This window comes from Rhincodon typus, chromosome 16 (genome assembly GCF_021869965.1).
Source record: "Rhincodon typus isolate 14 chromosome 16, sRhiTyp1.1, whole genome shotgun sequence".
Classification (NCBI taxonomy): Eukaryota; Metazoa; Chordata; class Chondrichthyes; order Orectolobiformes; family Rhincodontidae; genus Rhincodon; species Rhincodon typus.
Genome location: NC_063347.1, coordinates 46,606,325 through 46,626,513, shown reverse-complemented (window position 1 = coordinate 46,626,513; position 20,189 = coordinate 46,606,325). Strand labels below are relative to the sequence as shown.

Sequence of the window (20,189 nt, the reverse complement as noted above, 5' to 3'; positions counted from 1 at the left end):
CAGCCTCTCTGCTCCTATGATGCTGCTTGGCATGCTGTGTTCATCCAGCCCTGCACCTTGTTGTCTCAGGTTTGACAGTAGATTGATTGAAAACTGAACCACACAAATGCTCTGTAAGATGAGACGTTCAAAATGGCTCTTGAGAGAGGTAACAGGTGAGCACCTAAGCTTGAAAGCACTGAATTTCTGAGGGCAGGGAGTAAAGCAGAAAACAAGGAGAAAAAATACAAACAGCTGCTGACTTTTCTTCTGCTTCCTCCCCTTCCCTATTGTAGAATACTAGGGGAAGGCTATGTCACGTGAACAGATGCTTATCCTTTTGGCAAATCAAGCTTGATGGTTCCAGAGCTTTGAGATGTTTTAGTCATTGCCCTAACGTCAGTGATGTTCCACAATAATGAAAAGCACAGAAGACTGCAAATGCACAGCTAATCAGTCAGCTTTCCAGAAAGAATGAGTTTTTACCTGTTAAATTCCAGCATTTTTTATGCTTTTATGACTGATTTTTGCTTAATCACTGCTAGCATATCAATGGTACTGTCACATATGTGCAGTTCTTACCATGATACTTGCTCTGACTGAAAATAGCCCTAGACTCCAGTGAATTTTAAACTAGTTATATTTTGAGCAGATATTTCAACAGCTCATCATCAATGAATTATGAATCCTTCAACAAAAAGAAGCTGGTGACAGAGTTTGAAAGGACAGTAGAGTCTGTTATGATGTTCTGCTAACTGATATGAAAACACTACATGTCAGAAAGGAACTCATTACTCTTTTTTTATGATAAATAGTGCAGAATAATAAAACAGATTATTGTTAAAATGAGGTTTTATAAAGGTCTTTCTCATGAGACTTGAATTGCCATGTGGATTTAAATGACAGAGCTTGGAGAGTGATGTCCTGCAGAGAAAATTGGTCGTTCAGCAAGATCTTTACTGCCCTGTAAACTTCAGACCTTTTGTATTCGAGAAGTAAATCCAAATTATATTTAATTTTTTTTTTTAAAAACTGCATAACTTGCGAATGGAGATTCAAAATTGATAATAAAGGCTGAACAGAAATAGTTTATGTTGGAACACTCAACATTTGAGAAAGCAAAAGATGATTAATTGGAACTGAATGGAGTTAGTATAAATGTTAAACACTGTTTATAGAACAATAGTATGCTATCAGTATAGATTTAAGCCATAAATCCACTGCAAGTGCTTTTAAAGTTCCGTCTTAAATCTTCTGTTGGTTTTCTTGACAGTGTGATGTGTTTTGAAACAGAAATTGTGGTCTGGGACTAAAATTGTCGTGTATGAATGTGTTATTAAAATTCACTGTCACCACGAGGTTGGAGTACCTTGAAATAGAATTTTACATGCTCAAGAAGGAAATCTATTGGGAGACAGAGATATTTGTGGAGAAAGTCTTCTCACTAGATGGATACATATTTAACTATGCAAAGAATAAATTGGGATGTGAAAATTTGATTTAAAGTAGAAAGGCAGATGTGGTTGAAGTATGCTATTAAATCCGTCTGTGAGTTGCAAAGTAAGTGGGCTCCAGTTCACTTTATGCAATGATGTCTGAGATGTAGAATTAAAAGCTTCTTAGAATTGCATGCATACCAACTGTTCTGTTTCCAACCACTATATTGTTTCCAAATGCACAATCTAATAATGGGATAAAAGCAAAATGCTGAATGTTACAAGTTCTGAAATAACAAAAAAAGCATGATGCAAATACTGAGTGGACCAGGTAGCAACTGTGAAGAGAGAAACAAAGCTGAATTGTACCAGAAATTGGCTAAATATCAGTTATGGTAAGTTTTGTTGCTGTCTGTGAACCTTTGCAATATTTCTCATGCCGTTCTTCGAAACTCAGCTTATTGCATATGCACAGGTCTCTATGGTGCCCTGCTTGTCCAATCATTCTTTTTGCCAGAGGCAGACGTACTCACCACGACCAGGATCACTCACAATTCCTGGAGCTTAAAGCCTGGCCGAGCACTGCCAGCCAGGTATTGCCTTTGACTGTATATGTAGTGGGAAGGGCATCCAAAAATGATGGCTTCTCAGAGGACGTGGGTTGCACTTCATTCCAAGTACAAATGCACATTAATAAATGTATTATTATTTAAGTACTAAGCTGTACAGGTTACCTGTCGTTAACCTCAACCATTTTAGAACCATGTCTAAGGGACTGCTACTTACGCCCCAGTGCCAGTATAACTGACAGCTTAGTCATGTCAGACATCAGGCTGCATAGCACTGTTGTTGAAGACAAGGTAGTTTTGACCGTTGATGACTTCCCTCCTCACCCAACTCCCGGAATAATTCGTCAGCTTCAATGCAGTATTATCTCCAATCTCTTTTATGTTGCATTTTCACTTTTCACAATTATTCTTCCCTCTACATCCCAGTATGCTGCTTCCGATCCTGACAGGTGGCATGATGGCACAGTAGTTAGCACTGCTGCCTCACAGTGCCAGGGACCCGGGTTTGATTCTAGTCTTGGGTGACAGTCTGTGTGGAATTTGCATGTTCTCCCTGTGTCTGCGTGGTTTTCCATTGCGTGCTTTGGTTTCCCCCCCACAGTCGAAAGATGTGCAGGTTAATTGGACTGGCCATGCTAAATTGCCCTGTAGTGTCCTAGAATGTGCAGACTAGGTACTGTAGCTGCAGTTAATGCGGGGTTACAGGGATAGGGTGGCGGAGGGGGTCTGGGTGGGATACTGTTCAGAGGTTTGGTGCGGACTTGATGGGCTCAGTGGCCTGTATTTGCACTGTAGGGATTCTAAGAGTTGACTTTCCCAATGTCCCCAGCAGAGCAGTGGGCCCACTTAGCCCCCTTAACTTCCTTTGTGCTGGAACGACTGCGTCCCATCTTGGACCCAGAGGACTGACTGTTGCTTATTTCCCAGTAAGTAGGGGTCTCAACCTCCTGCCTTGACTTGTGCCAAGCAGCCAACTTACATAATAGCAGAGGATACCTTTGATTTACTGTGCCAGGGCCCCCTGACTGATGGCTGTCTCCCTTGGCTTGACTGCTACACAATTTACACACAGACTTTGAGACAAGGCAGTTTGGTTGAAGCTTATGTGTGTGTTTGTCATGTAAACTGCTGGCATGTGTTGTAGATGTGAGATTAACATAGTACATTGCCATACAACAACTGATCATTGCTGATGATCATAGCAAGTTGCCTGGCTTTGTGTCTTCGGCAAGGTGAAACAGAAATACTGTGAGAGTTTAAGCTCTGGTTGAAGCAACAAAGCACAAAAAGGCAAGGCAAAGAAGAGATACTGTGATTATCCAAGTAGGCACAACATGAAGGAGCACGAAGAGAGCCTATGAGGACCCCTTACATATGCCTTAGTCCAATCCATGAGATAAATGAGGGTCAGAGATGTGGCATGAGGTTATAGTGAAGATAGGTAGATATCTAATCCCAGTCTCTGTGGATGGAGTTATGGGCAGTTGCTACCCACTGAAAGTGCCCTGCGATGCTAGTGACGACTATCCAAGACAGAGGCGTGGATGAGTGAGCAGCAAACACCAGGTACTCGCTCTGACATTCCTGTCAGGAATTGTTACTGTCTAGTTTCTAGATGGCAGGTGGAAAAATGGCAAGCTGCATATCAATGAGGTGAGTTCAGGTAATAAATAGCATACGCGTGGATGCAAATAGCCCTCGTGCCATTCATGAGTGGATTCTTGTCCTGCCGATCAAAACGTCGTTTGAAACTCAGACATTTTTCTGTTGATGTCAACAATCTCATTTTTTCAGTTCTCACCCTATTTTCTCAACAAACTTACCAATGCTCGTGTTGTTCAGGAGCTGGGAAGTTTCTGCCCAATATTTCCGGGTGACACTGAATCCAAGTGAATTGGTTAATTAATTTGTTTATATAGTTTGTGAACTTTGGAATGCTGATCATCTGCTTTTAGTATCTGATACTTCCAAGGTGTTTTATTTCTTTCTCCTCCTCTACTGTCAGCATTTATTTTGAGCCTTGAATGGAATTGCTTGTCCAGGTCTGTGAACAGTTGACAAGTTAGGTACAGTGAACATGTATGAGGAAATAGTCATGTTAAAATGACAAGATTATAATAAATTTCCAAGGTGAGATAGTAGTATACTGCTAATGTCATTGGACCCGTAATCCAGAGGTTTGGTCTATTCCTTTTGGGTCATGGGTTCAAATCCCACCATGGCAACTTATGGAATTCAAATTCAATTAATACATCTGGAATATCAAGCCAGCGCCAGTACTCGTGGAATCATCAATAGTTGTAAAAACCCATCTGGTTCCCTAATGTCCTTTATAGAATTAAATCCATCATCTGTATCTTGCTTGGCCTACATGTGATTGCAGACACACAGCAACATGGCTGACTTGTAACAGCCCTCTCAAGAGGCCCAGCAAGCCTTTGCATTCAAGGGGAATTAAAAATAAGCAGCAGATGTTGGCCTTGCCAAAGATGTTCTCATTTCATGACTTAATGAGTTGTTTTATGAAAGAAATTGGCACTTACTATATCAATTTTATTTGTAAGTTATTGGATCAGACCTAGTGTGAGTATAAAGAAAAGAATAGAAATGTGCTATAACAAGATGAACAATAGATAATAAGATCTGCTCGTCACCAATATGATGAGCAGCACAACCTATTGAGAAACCTTGACGGTTGGGCCTTCTGCACATTTAGCCCTTATACCAAAAAAGTATTGATTCCACCAGCTAGATATGCAGAGTTTCAGCAGCAACGTGACCTCTTCATCATGGACATTGAGCTTCCGCCAAATGAACAGATGTCCTCGTATTCTTTCCCAGGCAATGCCTTCTGGCAACTGACGCTCCAATTGTCAGAATTTCCTCTTCTGCTGTCCAATAGTTATCTGCTGTCAGCATGGTGGCATGATTGTTTTCAATGTTCTGCATATTCTGGCATTCAGACTGTGTAATGATGTGTAATAAGATCAGTTATCATAAGCTGCTTTGATTCCCATGCATGTGGCATGACAGAACCTCAAGGTGCCAAGAAGGTGACTTCCAGTGAACAGTTCGTTTGTTTGGTGGACAGTATAATTACCTTTCCTGGGAATGTTTCAACTGAACACATTGACTTCACAGCTTGATCCTGGATCTTTCAAACTAGCAAAGTGATGCTCTCCCATTGGATGTCCAGGAGTTCTGAACCATTGAGGAGAATTATTCAGTTCCCTGCCTCGTCATTTATGATCTTAGTCTGCACCATGACTTTGCAATTCCTGAAGTAGGAAATTTAGGCCAAAAGTTCATGTGTGCTACAATGGGACACTTGTTGAAGCACTGAAAAGAGGAAGGGATACCCAGTTAAAGAGACAGAAGTCCCCTGAGATTTGTAGCAGAAACTACAGATCGCACACAGAAAACAATCAGTAATAAGTTGAAAAGGGAATTCAGGAGAAACATTTTCACCTATCGTTTGAATTCAGTACCATAAAAAGTTATTGAGGTGAATCGGATGGAAGTCGTTAAGGGGAAAGGAGATTAACACATGAAGGAGAGAAAAAAAAATCAGAAGTATGCTGATAGAGTTAGATTAAGGATGAAAATGTTTTCACAGCATAAATTCAGATATGGACCAGCTGGGCCTAATGACCTGTTTTTTTCCTTCTGTCTGTGCATTAAACTTCAGATTTTTTTCCTTTCAAAAAAATTACTATCTTTGAACCCACCCTTCGAAAGAAGTCAGCAGCCTGAAGAAAGGAGAGATGCCCACAACTAGGTCCTTTCTTTAAATCATGACAGTCAGTGAGGTCAGGAACAGTCGAGCTGCAGACACAAATATTGGTTAGGATCTCATTACCAGCATTTAACCAAAGAAACATTGGCAGATGTCAAGCATTGTCATCTCCTGATTTGGTAGAAGAGAGGAAAGGAATATTTTAGTGCAGCATTGGTAGTCTGAGGATGCAGCAATAGGCAATTATTTATCATTTACTGCCACTGTACAGACAGTAGTTTTTCCCAGCTTTTTGTTACAATAACATGTCTTTACAATGTACACAACAACATTTTCCTGCCTCCATGCAAATGGCCTCTTACCCTAACAGGTTTGACACCAACTCATTATAATTCTCATCAGTGCCTAAGGGAGCGCTGAGGGGTTTGTTGAGGAGCATGGGACTTGTCAGTCATTGGCAGTAGCCCCAAGGAACCCTCCTTAACCATGACTGACAGCAGATTTTAGCCAATTTTAAATTGATTTTGGATCATTTTTCTGTAATTGTTCACCATTGTGGATGAACCTACTGATCCTGCTTCATTTCCCTAATGAGCAGCTTAGCCTGACAATGTGCTGCATCATAATCTACCTTTGGAGCAGCTTTTGATTCATGTAAAGAGATTTCAAGTACTATTTTAAATATCCTTTACTTTCATCTAACAGCTCTTCTTGGCTTGTAAACTGAATGGTTTGAATACTGAACATGTTCCTTTCATAGATTTCTCACCATTCTGCTGAACAGAAGTGTATATTCCTGATGCAGAAAATTAGGACTTCTAATAAGTGTTGCCTGACAAGTTTTTAAATTTGGAGCATCGTATTCAAAGATTTTTCTTTCAGTTGGTTCAAACTTGGTTTCACTTTTGATGTAAGTGGAACACATTAGCTAAAAACAAGTTATATTGCAAAGAAGTTGAGTAGAAATCCATAATACTTGCTACTTTATATGTGAATAACCTCCATAGAAATTAAAGCTACCTGGGAATGAAGTTGATCAGTGTCAGCAGCATGAAGTACCAAATTGGCAGCCAGTTTTTCAATGGACCCATTTTTATTTCCCACTGACTCAGAAAATAGAGCCAGATTTAAAAATAAAATTCAACCAGTACGAGTGACCATGAGTCAATGAGGGGAAACAAGTGCTTAAATACCTGTTTGAACTGTTGTTCTGTGAACTTCAAAGGGAAAAAAGATCAGTGTAACTGGAAAATTGGCTGCCAATTCAATGCAAACCCATTTTGCACTGTGGATCAGTTTCACCCCCTCCTTTATGTCATATGTTGCACAGGTCTTGGAGATCAGCTGTTTGAAAAGACAAGAATATCAAGGATTTCTTGGACATTTTTTTGAATAAACTACTCCTAATGACCCTATTTCCACTTTCACAGAATATTTATTTTGTCACCTTTGTGATCCTTTGTTCAGTATGTCTGAAAAGTGGGATCCCCTCCAGCAATAAAAACAAATCCCAGAAGGAGCAATGTGAATTATTTTCCTGAACCTATCACTCTGCTGTCACTGTAATCAGATTGCATAAAGTTCAATGTTCTGTTTGTCTCCGTAAAATCAGAACACGCAGAAACCCGGAGTTGCTGTGACGGATCTCCTGTGGGAGAAAGTGGATGTGAGAGACTTGCATCATATTTACCATTCGAAAATTAGATATCTCTGAAAGCAAGAAAATACTTATGGATTACACAATGCCTTGTAACCCTTTGGTTTTACATGTCTTGTTGTGCATGTGGATTTATGTGATTAATTTTCACCCTTTGTCCTTTCCCAGATCCTGGTCAATGACTCATGGCTGTGCACTAATCTAAGCTAAATCTCAGTGGGAGCGCAGAAGAAATCTTCACGTTTTCTTTCAGGCCTTGTTTTATCACCCAATCTTTGAAGATGTTACTAAACACAAGAACTTTGCTGTTATATTTGTTCTGTTGGTCCAAGTGGAGCTCATCAATGGAGATTCCAGAAGAGGGTAAGATAAAATTATTTAAAAACTTTCTTTCCACATTATATTCAGTTTTCTGGAGATCTGTTTATTTGTGTGGACTCTAATGTTATGCTGGTATTCCTCCCTGTTTTATGCAGTCAATGAATGTTTAATTTTGCAAAACTGAATGCTGCCTGTGTGTATCGCTAATTAGGCAATCCCTTAAATGGTGCAGTTGGAAATTATTTTACATGAAGAACTGCTTTGAATCTGCATTCCCTCTTATAATCAGAATTACCTAGTATTTTGACATTAATATAGCACGGTATTCTAAACCAGTGTATAATAATGTATTTGCCATTTTAAAAATCAGTGCATGCATAAAACAAATTTTATTTAGTAACCCAGATGTTGAAATGATCTAAAAAAAATTTGTGTTTTTTTTTGCAAAGAAAAGAATTGCTGCAGAATCCTTTTGGGCTTTTGTCATTTTGTGATCCAGTTACAACCAGCTACTGACATGCAATAAATTATTGATGAGACGTGATCCATTATTCAGACTTTTAATGCAGCTGCTGGGCATGGCGGCATAAATGTTCATTAACAGGACACACCATATATGTAGTGTCAAAAAAAACCCAAGTCATATATAATGAGAAGGAAAACAGATCAAGTAATGAAGTGGCAGTTGTGTTTTTTTTCAAATGTAATGTTACCGCTGAGTCATCCGGTACATTACACACTCTACTAATTGGTAGTTTTACTACAACAGTGTTTAAGTTACTTTTTTTTAAATGATGAAACCATTTTAACATGCAAGAGATAGAAATGATACCCAGTACCAAAAACAGAAATTGTTGGAAAATCTCAGCAGGTCTGGCAGCATCTGTGAAGAGAAATCAGAGTTAACGTTTTGGGTCCAGTGACGCTTCCTCAGAACATGTTAACTCTGATTTCTCTTCACAGATGCTGCCAGACCTGCTGATTTTTTTTCCAGCAGTTTCTGTTTTTGTTTCTGATTTATAGTATCTGCAGTTCTTTTGGATTTTATGAAATCCAGTGTTTGGTAGAAGTGATTCAAGGAAAGACAGCATTTGTTTCGATAATTTACTTTTTAATTTTTTCAAATTAATATCTTTAGTAATACTAGTAAATCTGTGAAGAATGTCAAGGAGATTAATCACTCAGCAGCTTGCAGTGTTGAGTCTGATGGACTATTATTTGTGTGAGGTAATTAGAGGACATCAACTTCAATTTTGGCTGTTAAACTGTCAGGTGACTTTGAACTGCCAACCTACATTTTCCAGGATTGTTCTGCCTCCAATAGATAAAAGGAGGACTTTAGATCCCTCTTTAACATGTTTTACAAACTCGGTTTTATGAGGTGGAGTTCCACCAGAAGCCAAACTGTTGACATCAGAAGTGTCAATTCTATAATTGCACAAGTAACTTGCTTCTTATATTTTCACTTGTCTGGTCTCAGACTTCGGATGTGAGCTACACTTGCCTACTTTGACCAGAGATGGAACTGGAAGCCAGTACAAAAACTAGCAGATCACTCACCTGCGACCTGATAACACTTTTAACCAGAAGATAAATAAAATCATAACTGCTTGAATCACAACTAATTATTTTTAAAACCAAAGTCCATTAATAAAAGTAATTAAGTTTATAATTATGATATTAAATGATAATGTCAGCATTTTCAAAAAGTGTTAAGCTTTGCATATATTCTATACAGGATTGCAGTCATTCATTTAATTGCAACTTGGAATAGTACTACCCAATAGCAATAATAAATCTGAATGTTATCAACAATAAATTCCATTAATTTTAGGATTAGTAGCTCATCATGTACATATAGGGTATACTTTTACAGTGGTCAGTTACCTCCTTATTCTTGCATCTTACAAGTAAATATGACAGTCTTTGGCTTGAAATATTACAAAGTACATTAACTGAAGTGATGCAAAAGTAGCTAATGATTCTTGTTTCCATTTTCCCTTTGCTTACTCTGGATCTAAAGTTTTTATTCAAGAACAAAGTAAGTTAACCCAGCACAATTAAAGTTGCTGAACATTTTAATATTTGATTGTGTTGTACCTGCAGTACTTTGCAAGCTGCACACAGGTGCTGAATTTCAGAAGACTGTTTGTTTATTCTATTCAAACTCTCACCATTTATTTCCTATCTACCATTTCTTGTCCATTCACTTAATCTGGCCAAACCCTCATGAAAAGATGTTGTGGATAATTGTGGAGCTGGAAAAGCACAGCAGGTCAGACAGCATCCGAGGAGCAGGAAGTCAACGTTTTGGGCTGAAACCCTTCATCAGGACTGGGATGGAGGAGGGGAGCCCAGAAATAAATAGAAGGAGGCGGGTGGGGCTGGGGGAGAGGTGAGATGGAGATAAGTGGATGTAGGTAGGGGGCTTTTGTAGTAGGACAGTAGGAAAGGTGGAGCGGATAGGTGAGTTGTAAGATGCACATGTTGAGAGAGGAGAGATTTTGAAGCTGGTGAAGTCAATATTCAGGTCATTGGGCTGTCAGCTCCCAAGGCAAGCTATGAGTGTTGTTCCTCCAGTTTACGATTGGCCTCAGTCTGTCAGTGAAGGAGGCCAAGGATGGACACGTCACCAGTGAAGTAGGAGGGGGAGTTAAACTGGATGGCATCTGGAAGATTGGGTTGCTTGGTGCATGCAGAGCGGATTTTCACCTCATGCTGGTCCCTGAGTCTGTATTTGGTCTCCCCGATAGAGAGGAGACCATATTCAGAGTAACGGATACAGCAGATGAGGTTAGATGAAGTGTAGGTGAATCTCTGCCAGATTTGGAAGGATTGTTTAGAACTTTGGTCAGAGGTGAGAGGGGAGATATTGGGACAGGTGTAGCACTTCCTGCAGTTGCAGGGGAAGGTATCAGGTGTAGTGGAGAGGTTGGTGGGAGTGTGGAGCTGACGAGAGAGTCACAGAGTGAATGGTCCCTGCGGAAAGCGGATAGGGATGGAGAGGGAAATATCTTTTTGATGGTGGGCCCTGATTGCAGGTGACACATGTCAGAGGAGGATGTGTTGTATTTGGAGGTTGGTGGGGTGATATGTGAGGCCTGAGGGGACTCTATCCTTATTGTTGTTGGGGGGAGAGGGTTTGAGGGCAGAAGCACGGGACATGGGAGAGATTCGGTTGAGGGCATCCTGAATAACAGAGAAGGGGAAACTACCGTCCCTGAAGTAGGAGGATACCTGGGAACTCCTAGAGTAGAATGCCATGTCCTGGGAGCATATGCGACACAGGCAGAGGAATTGTGAGCGTGGGATAGCATTTTTACAGGAGGGTGGGTGAGAGGAGGTATAGTTGAGGTAATTGGGAGCCAGTATATTTGAAATGGATATCAGTGGTGTGTCGGTTACTGGAGATGGAGGTGGAGAGGTCCAGGAAGGGGAGGGTGGTGTCAGAAATGGTCCAGATGAATTTGAGGGTGTGGTGGAAGGTATTGGCAAAGTTGATGAACTGTTCGAGCTCCTCACAGGAGCACAAGGCAGCACCGATACAGTCTTCAATATAGCGGAGAAAGAGGTAAGGGATGGTGCCGGCGTAGTTGTTGAAGAGGGACTGTTCCACCAATCCTACAAAGAGGCAGCAAAGCTCAGGCCCATGCGGGTGCCCATGGCCACCCCTTTGGTTTGTGGGAATTGGGAGGAATCTAAGGAAAAATTGTTGAGAGTGAGGACCAGTTCCACCAAACAAATGAGAATGTCATTGGAGGGGGACTGGTTGGACCAAATGTGTGCCGATATGAGAATTAGCTCAGCGGTTTTACACTTCCATGTATTAGCAAGAAAAGGTCACGTATCCCTTCCACTTTATTGTTCATTACAAGGCAGTGTCCAGTTCAGATTCAGAGTTCATAAGCTGTATTGCACGAGTATGGCATGTGCTTTGAACTTGGAAACTTCCAAGCTGTTAGACCCAATGTGCAAATTATCAAAGGTCTGTATGGTTTTGATGCGGAGATGCCGGTTTTGGACTGGGGTGGGCAAAGTCAGAAATCACACGACACCAGGTTATTGCCCAACAGCCTGATTTCAAATAAACCTGTTGGACTAATACCTGGTGTTGTCTGATTTCTGACTGTGGTTTTGAGTTGGTCTTTATTCATTTTCCAGGAGTTGAACTGTGATTGTGTCTGATACATTGGTGAGGAATAGAGAAACAAGTGCATGAAGATCACAGAGTAAAGGAGCAGCTATGATTAGTAGCTTAAAATTCTTGCACTGTGTAGGAACTTGATGGTACTTAATGTGTTCAAGGGGATCACAGTTGCACCAGAACTGAACACGATTCAAGTAGCAGTGAACATTGCCACTTTTGACCTTGTTCTGAAGGCAAACTCATGAACAAAGTAGTTGAAGCCGTTTTGGCTCAGTATACCTGCAGTGATATCCTGACACGAAATTGATTAACTTCGAATAACTACAGCCACCTTACTTTGTGTTACGCAAGGTCCTACTCCGATTTCTAATAATATGAAATTGTTTAGGGATTCTTCGTGCGACACAAAGTCAAACATTGTGTTGATGTCAAGGGCAGTCACTCTCACTTCATCTCTCACTGATTAGCACATCTTCCATCAGTTTAGCAGTGATTGAGAGTAGATTGATGTGGCAGTAATTGGCTGGAGTTAATTTATCCTGCCTGATACAGACAAGAAATACATGGGTAATTTTGCACATTATTGGCTAGATGCCAAATTGTGGGTGTACTGGGATAGCTTGTTTAAATGGACCCCCAGTTCTGAGTACAAGTTTTCAGCTCCACACCTGAATGTTGTTGAGGAAGTCTTTAGGTATCCATTGCACTCAGCCATTTCTCTTTATCATATGGACTGAATCAAATGGCCTGAACACCGACACTCAGAGGCCACAGCAAGAGGTTGAGATAAATCACCTAATTTGGTCCATGAAAGTAAAGATCATTGTAAAAGCTTTAGTCTTTTTGCATTTATGCTGGCCTCTGTCATCACAGAGGATGGGGAAGATTTATGGCACTTCCCATTATTTGATTAATTATCAATGACCCTACAACTGAATGTAACTGAGCTGTGGAACTTTGAATTAATCCATTGGTTCTGCAATCGCTTAGCTCAGTCTGTTGCTTGCTGCTTTCACTGTTTAGGAAGTTACTTGTTTATAGCTTCACTGGGTTTGCACCTTATTTTTACGTATGTCTCCTGTAGTTCCTTGCATTCTTTCATGCACTCATCATTAAATCTTGGTTTCTATCCTGGCTTGATAATAAATGTAGAATGAGCAATATGTCAGGCCATCAAGTTAGAAATTATGGTTGAATACAATCGTGCTGCTAATGGTTCACATAGCTTCATGGAAACTTCCATGTTTTCAGTTCTGTTCTGCATCTGTCCTATTTAGTACAGTGTTAGTGCCACAGTACACAATAGAGGATGTCCCCACTGTGAAGGTGGAACTTTGTCTCTGGAGGACGAAGCAATTGTTGCTCCTACCAATGCAGTCATATAGAGATTCACCAATAACAGGTAAATTGGTCATAATGAGGTTGGATTGATGTTTTGTGATTGGTTCTCTCACCATCTGCTGTATGTGCATTCGAGCAGCTATTTCCTTCAGGACTTAGCCAGCATGGTCTGTAGTAGTGCGACCGATCCACTTCTGTTGTGCAGGCTGAAGCCCTCACCTGGAGTAAATTCTGTGTCCTTGGCACTGTCAATGTTTCTTCAAAGTGGTACTCAACACAAGTACTCACTTGTGTTGAGTACCACTTTGAAGAAACATTGACCAGACCAATTGAGAGAGCGTGGTGGGTGCTAGTTAACGGGCTTCCTACCCATGTTAGATCTGTAGTTATAAGACCTCATAGGTTATAGAGTCAATGTTGAGGACTCTCAGATCACTCCCTCCTGACTGTACTGCTGTTCTACACTTCTGATGAGGCCTAATTGTTGGTGGGACAGATTGTATGCAGGAATGGTGATGGAAGGTAATGGGACACTTGCTGGAGAATAAGATTTGATGAGGAAGATGTTTCCAGATTCTTTCTTGACTAGGCTATGGGACAGCTTTCCCAATTTTGCCACACCATGCCAAATAATAATCATAATTTATCAACATAATTTATCATAATTTCATGATAATCATCATACTTTATGCTGGGGTTTCTGCTAAGTACTTGATCGAGTTTTATTTGACTTTTCAGTCATAACTGAGTGACAGTTACCAATGTTAGGGATGTAGGTATCTGTAATCTCTTATGTAATGCAATTCTCTGTAAGTATGTCTGTCACTCATCCATGCTGTTCCATCCTTTTGTCAGTTTCTTGTGCATGATTGATGCTGTCACTGTTGTATCATAATAAGCACCTCCATCACATCACAGTAGCCATTCTTAATATGCAACACTTTAAAGTTGCTTTCCTTTCCCCAACTTTCCCCATAACTTGCCAATTCAACATCTCTCCACATTGTTTTTGACTTTGAAGCTCCTGTCCCTTTCCCCACTATCTTAACTCTCCAGGTCTGCCTCTCTCCACACTGTTTCTGACTTTCAAACTGTCTCAAGTGCGAGTGTGGAAAGTTGCATCATCAGAACAAAGATAACAGAAAAGGGAAGAATGAGTCCATACAGGAAATGAGGTGGGAGGAGGTAGAGTCAAGATAGATAGCAATGGGAGTCTGTGTATTTATCATGAATGCAGAATCCATGTCAATCGCAGAATTTTGAGATTGTTGAGAAATTCCCATCTGTTGGTTAATTGCTGAAATAATCATTGTTAGATATTGTCAGAGATAAATATTACCATTTAAAAAAAAAGCAAGCATTCAGTTTAGATTTGTAGGAGAGGTGGGCACCCCCATTCATCCAAAGCAAGTATTATGCACAATGGTTCTATCCACTGATCTTTGTCCTTCAGTTAGGAAGTCTACAATCTAACGTTGGGCTCTCCAAACCACCTGTTTAATTATAATCGATAGTTGGGAGTTTCACTTTATCCTTGTCACCCACAATGCACTTCCCAAGGCAAATACTTTCACACCATCTTCAAAAAATCATTTCATTGTGTATATCTCCCGTGGTTTCCCATGATGAGTTCCATGGATTGTCAATTCAACAATTGAGTTAGCTTGCTTTTTCTCATAATGTGGAATCTTTCCTATTCTCTTGCTTTAGAGGTGCTTATTTTGGCATCATTATCCTCATGTTCCATTTGCAGTTGAACTAAATTCCTCTGAGTGACCTGGATATAGTTTGTCAGAAGATTTCTTTATTTACAGCTTGTACAATAAAGACTACATCGCAAACAACACGTTTTCTCCATTTTTCTGACTGTGTTTTTGCCCAACACTTATGCTGACATCTTCATTTTCTCACAGTGTAACTGGCTTAAACATTCACCCACACTTCTCCAGTGCTGAACATGGTTTTGATCCATCTGAATTTTGAATGTTTTGGCTGTTCGAGAATTGACTATTCTCATACATTCTTGCCTGACCTCCATAAAATTGGGGTCAATCAAAATTCTGCTTCTCTCCTCTGTATTTGCACCAATTCCATCACTGAGCCATGTTGGCTGCCATTTAAGCAAATTTTGAATTTTTTTTTCAATTTCAAATCCCTCCCTAGCCTGGCCCATTCCCAAATCTCTCCAATTCCATTGAGCCTACACTCTTTGCAATCCTCAAAAAGCTAGAATTCAAATTGTAATCCCTGTACCTTTGGTAGTCATGCCTTGAGTTCCCAATGCACTAAGTTCAGGAATGTCATCACCTAATCTTTCCAACTCTCCTTCCTTCCTTTAAAAAAAATCCTCATAAAATCATTCCTTGACGATGCTTCTGTTCAGTTGGCCTATATAGCTCAGTGTCTAAACTTTTATTTATTAATGCATACATGAAACATCTTGAGATGTTTTACTGTGTGACAAGTGTCAAAGAAACATAAGTTGCTGGTTCTGTTTTGTTGTTGATATTCTCCCACAATTGCTTCTTAACTTGTGGATTGGATAGGATGTAGTCAATGCTGCCAATATCTTGGCTAAACCACATGCACAAATAGTTCAAATATTTATTGCTGCTTCAGTATAAAGCAATTTTATTGTATCCTGAAGTTGAACTTACCTTTCAGTAATATACACATACAAAAAAGATGGTTTATTTTACAATCAATGTAATGAGGCTCATTTTCTGAATGTTAAGATTCTGTGCTACGATAATTCATTCCTTGATGAGTCATTCTGAATATTAATATCACTTGTCAAACATTTATAAATACTTCATTTTGATATTAAAGAGAGAGGGCTCCTGTCTTAACTCACATAAACTTGGGTAACTCAGGGACAGGAATGATTGCTGGAAGTTCTGGGATTTAGATGCTTTAAAAGAAATAAGGAGAGTGGTAAAAGAGGCGGGGGAGTGGCATTGCTAGTCAGGGCGAGTATAGCAGCTACTGAAAGGCAGTTCAATAATGATGTGTCTACAGAGTCAGTTTGGGTTGAGATCAGGAACAAGAAAGGAGCAGTCACTTTGTTGGGGTTTTGTTTACAGCCCCCCTAATAGTTGCAGAGAAGTGGAGAAGTAAAATGGGAGGCAGATACTGGAAAGGTGCAGAAGCCACAGGGTTGTAGTCATGGGTGACTTCAACTTTACAAATATTGATTGGAAACTGTTTAGTTGTAATAGTTTAGATGGAGCGGATTTTGTCCAGTGCATTCAGGAAGGATTCCTGACGCAGTACGTAGATAGACCAACACGAGGAGAAGCCACTTTGGATTTGGTGCTTGGCAATGAACCAGGCCAAGTGTTAGACCTGTTGGTAGGAGAGCATTTTGGCGGTAGCGATCATAATTCTGTTACTTTTACAATAGTCATGGAAAAGGATGGGTACATTCGGCAGGGTAAGGTTTATAATTGGGGGAAGGGTAATTATAGTTCTGTTAGGCAAGAACTGGGTGACAAAAAATAGAAACAGATGCTGTCAGGGAAGAGCACTATAGAAATGTGGAGATTGTTTAAGGAATGCATACTGCGTGTGCTCGATATGTTTGTCCCCAGCAGGTAGGGAAGATGCGGTCGAGTGAGGGAGCCTTGGTTGTCAGGAGAGGTCAAACGACTGGTTAAGAGGAAGAAGGATGCTTATATAAGGTTTAGGAAACAAGGATCGGAAAAGGCTCGAGAGGGATACAAGTTATCCAGGAAGGAGCTGAAAAAATGGCTTAGGAGAGCTATAAGAGGGCATGAGAAAACCTTGGCAGATAGAATCAAGTAAAACTCCAAGGTTTTTTACACGTACGTGAGGAATAAGAGAATGACCAGCAAAAGGGTAGGGCTGATCAGGATTGTAAAGGGAATTTGTGCATGGAGCCGAAAGAGATAGGAGAGGTCCTTAATGAATACTTTTCTTCGGTATTCACAACTGAGAGGGACCTAGCTGTAGAGGAGGACTGAGTGAAACAGGCTGGTAAGCTCGAGGAGGTGGATGTTAGTAAGGAAGATGTACTAGGAATTTTGAGGAACTTGAAAATAGATAAGTCCCCTGGGCCTGATGGGATTTATCCAAGGATTCTATGGGAAGCGTGGGAAGAGATCGCAGGGCCTTTGGCGATGATCTTTACGTCCTCACTGTCCATGGGAATAGTGCCGGAAGACTGGAGAGAGGCAAACGTTATTCCGTTGTTCAAAAATGGGAATGGGGATAACCCCAGAAATTACAGGCCAGTTAGTCTTACTTCAGTGGTGGGCAAATTAATGGAAAGGGCTCTGAGAGATAGGATTTATGATCACTTGGATAGGCACAGTTTGATTCGTGATAGTCAGCATGGATTTGTGAGGGGTAGATCATGCCTCACAAACCTTATTGAATTCTTTGAAGAGGTGACCAAACACATGGACGAAGGTAGAGCAGTGGATGTGGTATACATGGATTTAAGTAAGGCGTTTGATAAGGTCCCATGGTAGGCTCATGCAGAAAGTAAGGAGGCATGGGATAGGGGGAAATGTGGCAGATTGGATTCAGAATTGGCTGACCCTTAGAAGACAAAGGGTGGTAGTGGATGGAAAATATTCAACATGGTGCTCAGTTATGAGTGGTGTACCACAGGATCTGTTCTGGGTCCTCTTCTATTTGTGATTTTTGTAAATGATTTGGATGTAGGAGTGGAAGGGTGGATTAGTAAGTTCGCGGATGATACGAAGGTGGGTCGAGTTGTGGATAGTGTGGAGGGCTGTTCTAGGTTACAAAGGGACATTGATAGGATGCAGAGCTGGGCTGAGAAGTGGCAGATGGAGTTTAACCCTGAAAAGTGTGAGATGATTCATTTTGGAAGGACAAAGTTGAAAGCAGAATACAGGGTTAGCGGAAAGATTCTTGGCAGTGTGCAGGAGCAGAAGGATCTTGGGTTCATGTCCACAGTTCCCTGAAAGCTGCCACCCAGGTGGATAGAGTTGTTAAGAAGGCGTACAGTGTGGTAGCTTTCATTAATAGAAGGATTGAGTTCAAGAGCTGTGAAGTTATGCTCCAGCTATACAAAAGGCTGATTCGGCCACATCTGGTCGCCTCATTACAGGAAAGATGTGGAAGCGTTGGAAAAGGTGCAGAGGAGATTTACCAGGATGTTGCCTGGAATGGAGGGAAGGTCTTTCGAGGAATGGTTGAGAGAGCTCGGGCTTTTCCCTTTAGAATGACGAAGGATGAGAGGTGACTTGATAGAGATGTAAAAAATGATCAGAGGTATAGATAGAGTGTACAGCCAGAGACTTTTTCCTCGAGTGGAGGTAGCTGTTACGAGGGGACGTAGTTTTAAAGTGAGTGGAGGTAGATATAGGGGAGACGTCAGAGGTAGGTTCTTTACTTAGAGAGTGGTAGGGGCGTGGAATGTATTGCCGGAAAGGGTAGTGGAGTTGGCCTCATTAGGGGCATTTAAGCTGCTATTCAATAGGCATATGGTTGATAGTATAAGGTAGGCGTGGAGGTTAGATTGACCTTAGGTTTATGGTAAAAATTCGGCACAACATCGTGGGCCGAAGGGCCTGTACTGTGCTGTACTGTTCTATGTTCTATACCTTGCTCAAGTCTCTCTAACAAAATTGTTCATTTTCCAGTTCTTATGCATTTATCATGTTTATATTTTTCTTACATTTTCTAAGATCAATCTTTGGATTCAACCTTTCTGCACACTGCAGCATTCAAAATTAAAGTGAGTTGGACATTGGATATTTGTGGGTTAAGAAAATCCATTTGTGTCAAATCGATCAGTACATTCAAAATAATAGTACTGCAGTTAGTTTTCTGTAATGACAAAGGTACTTCGGTAAATAAAAGCAAAGGTTGGTTCAAAGGGACCCAGTATAGGATGGAATCAACTAAGGGAAATGATTTCTATTAGTTAATCAGTTAAGGAGCATAATGTAGAATGAAATGTCAACAGATTCCCATAGAAAGCAGGATGTATAAATGGCTGGGCCAGTGTAAACTAATTGTCCCTTTCCATCTGCAATGAACTGCTCTCCACTCTAAAAAGCTGCCATTAATCATGACTATTATTTAATGAAAAAAGAATGCAAGTGTTATTTATAAATTCAGGAAGACTTGATTTATGCTTATGTTTGATCATTTTAGACGGCTATCTTCACAAAGAATGTGAACATTCTGTAAACTTGCTTTGCCACTTTCAAAGATTTGTAAACAGGCCTCTTTCTTATTATGCTCTCTTTAAAATTGTGCCGTGCATTGCCTTTCCTCATTATTCTTCAAAAAGATTGTACTTCACGTTTTGTTGCAGTGAATTTCACTGTGAGGTGTTCACCCATTCCATCAACCTGTCAGTGACCTCTTGAAGTATGTTATTAACTAGCTCATGATATGTTCAAGTTACATGTCATCCATAATGTTCAAAACTCTGATCTATACACCCAAATGAAAGTCATTAGTGTATATCAAAGACAGCAGCAACCTTACTACTGAACTCAATGGAACTATACTACTTTCCTGTACAGTACAATTCACCACATTCGTAATAACACCATAAAACGTAGGAACAGAAGGAGGCCATTCAGTCTTTCAAGTCTGCCCTGCCATTCAATGAGATTATGGCTGATCTGCTAATCTTCAACTCCACTTTTGCACCGTTTCCCGAGAGCCCTTGATTCTCTTACTGATAAAAAAAAGATTTCAGCCTTGATTGTAGTCAGTCAGCCTCCGCAGCCCTCTGCAGTAATAGATTCCACAGATTCACTGACTCCTGTGTGTAGAAAGCCCTCCTTAACTCTGTCTTAAATTTATGACCCCTTATTTTGTGGTTATGTTCTCTGGTCCTAGACTCTCTTCCACAAGGACCGTGTCAAGCCCCCCCAAAGAATCTTGCATGTTTCTTTTTTTTTTAATAGAAACACGATAATGCAGAAGCAGGCTATTCAGCCCATCGAGTCCATACCGACCCTCCAAAGAACATCCCACCCAGACACACTCC

At 40.5% G+C, this 20,189-nt stretch overlaps 1 protein-coding gene across 1 annotated transcript in view; it reads left to right on the top strand.

The window, feature by feature from the left end:
- Positions 1–20,189, top strand: part of chl1b (cell adhesion molecule L1-like b) — an 809,671-nt gene that overhangs the window by 299,875 nt on the left and 489,607 nt on the right. Inside the window, exons 4-5 of the mRNA XM_048606742.1 lie at positions 7,546–7,740; positions 9,722–9,739. Coding sequence (XP_048462699.1) covers positions 7,659–7,740; positions 9,722–9,739 — 100 coding nt within the window. The 5' untranslated portion in view covers positions 7,546–7,658. The remainder of the gene's footprint in view (positions 1–7,545; positions 7,741–9,721; positions 9,740–20,189) is intronic.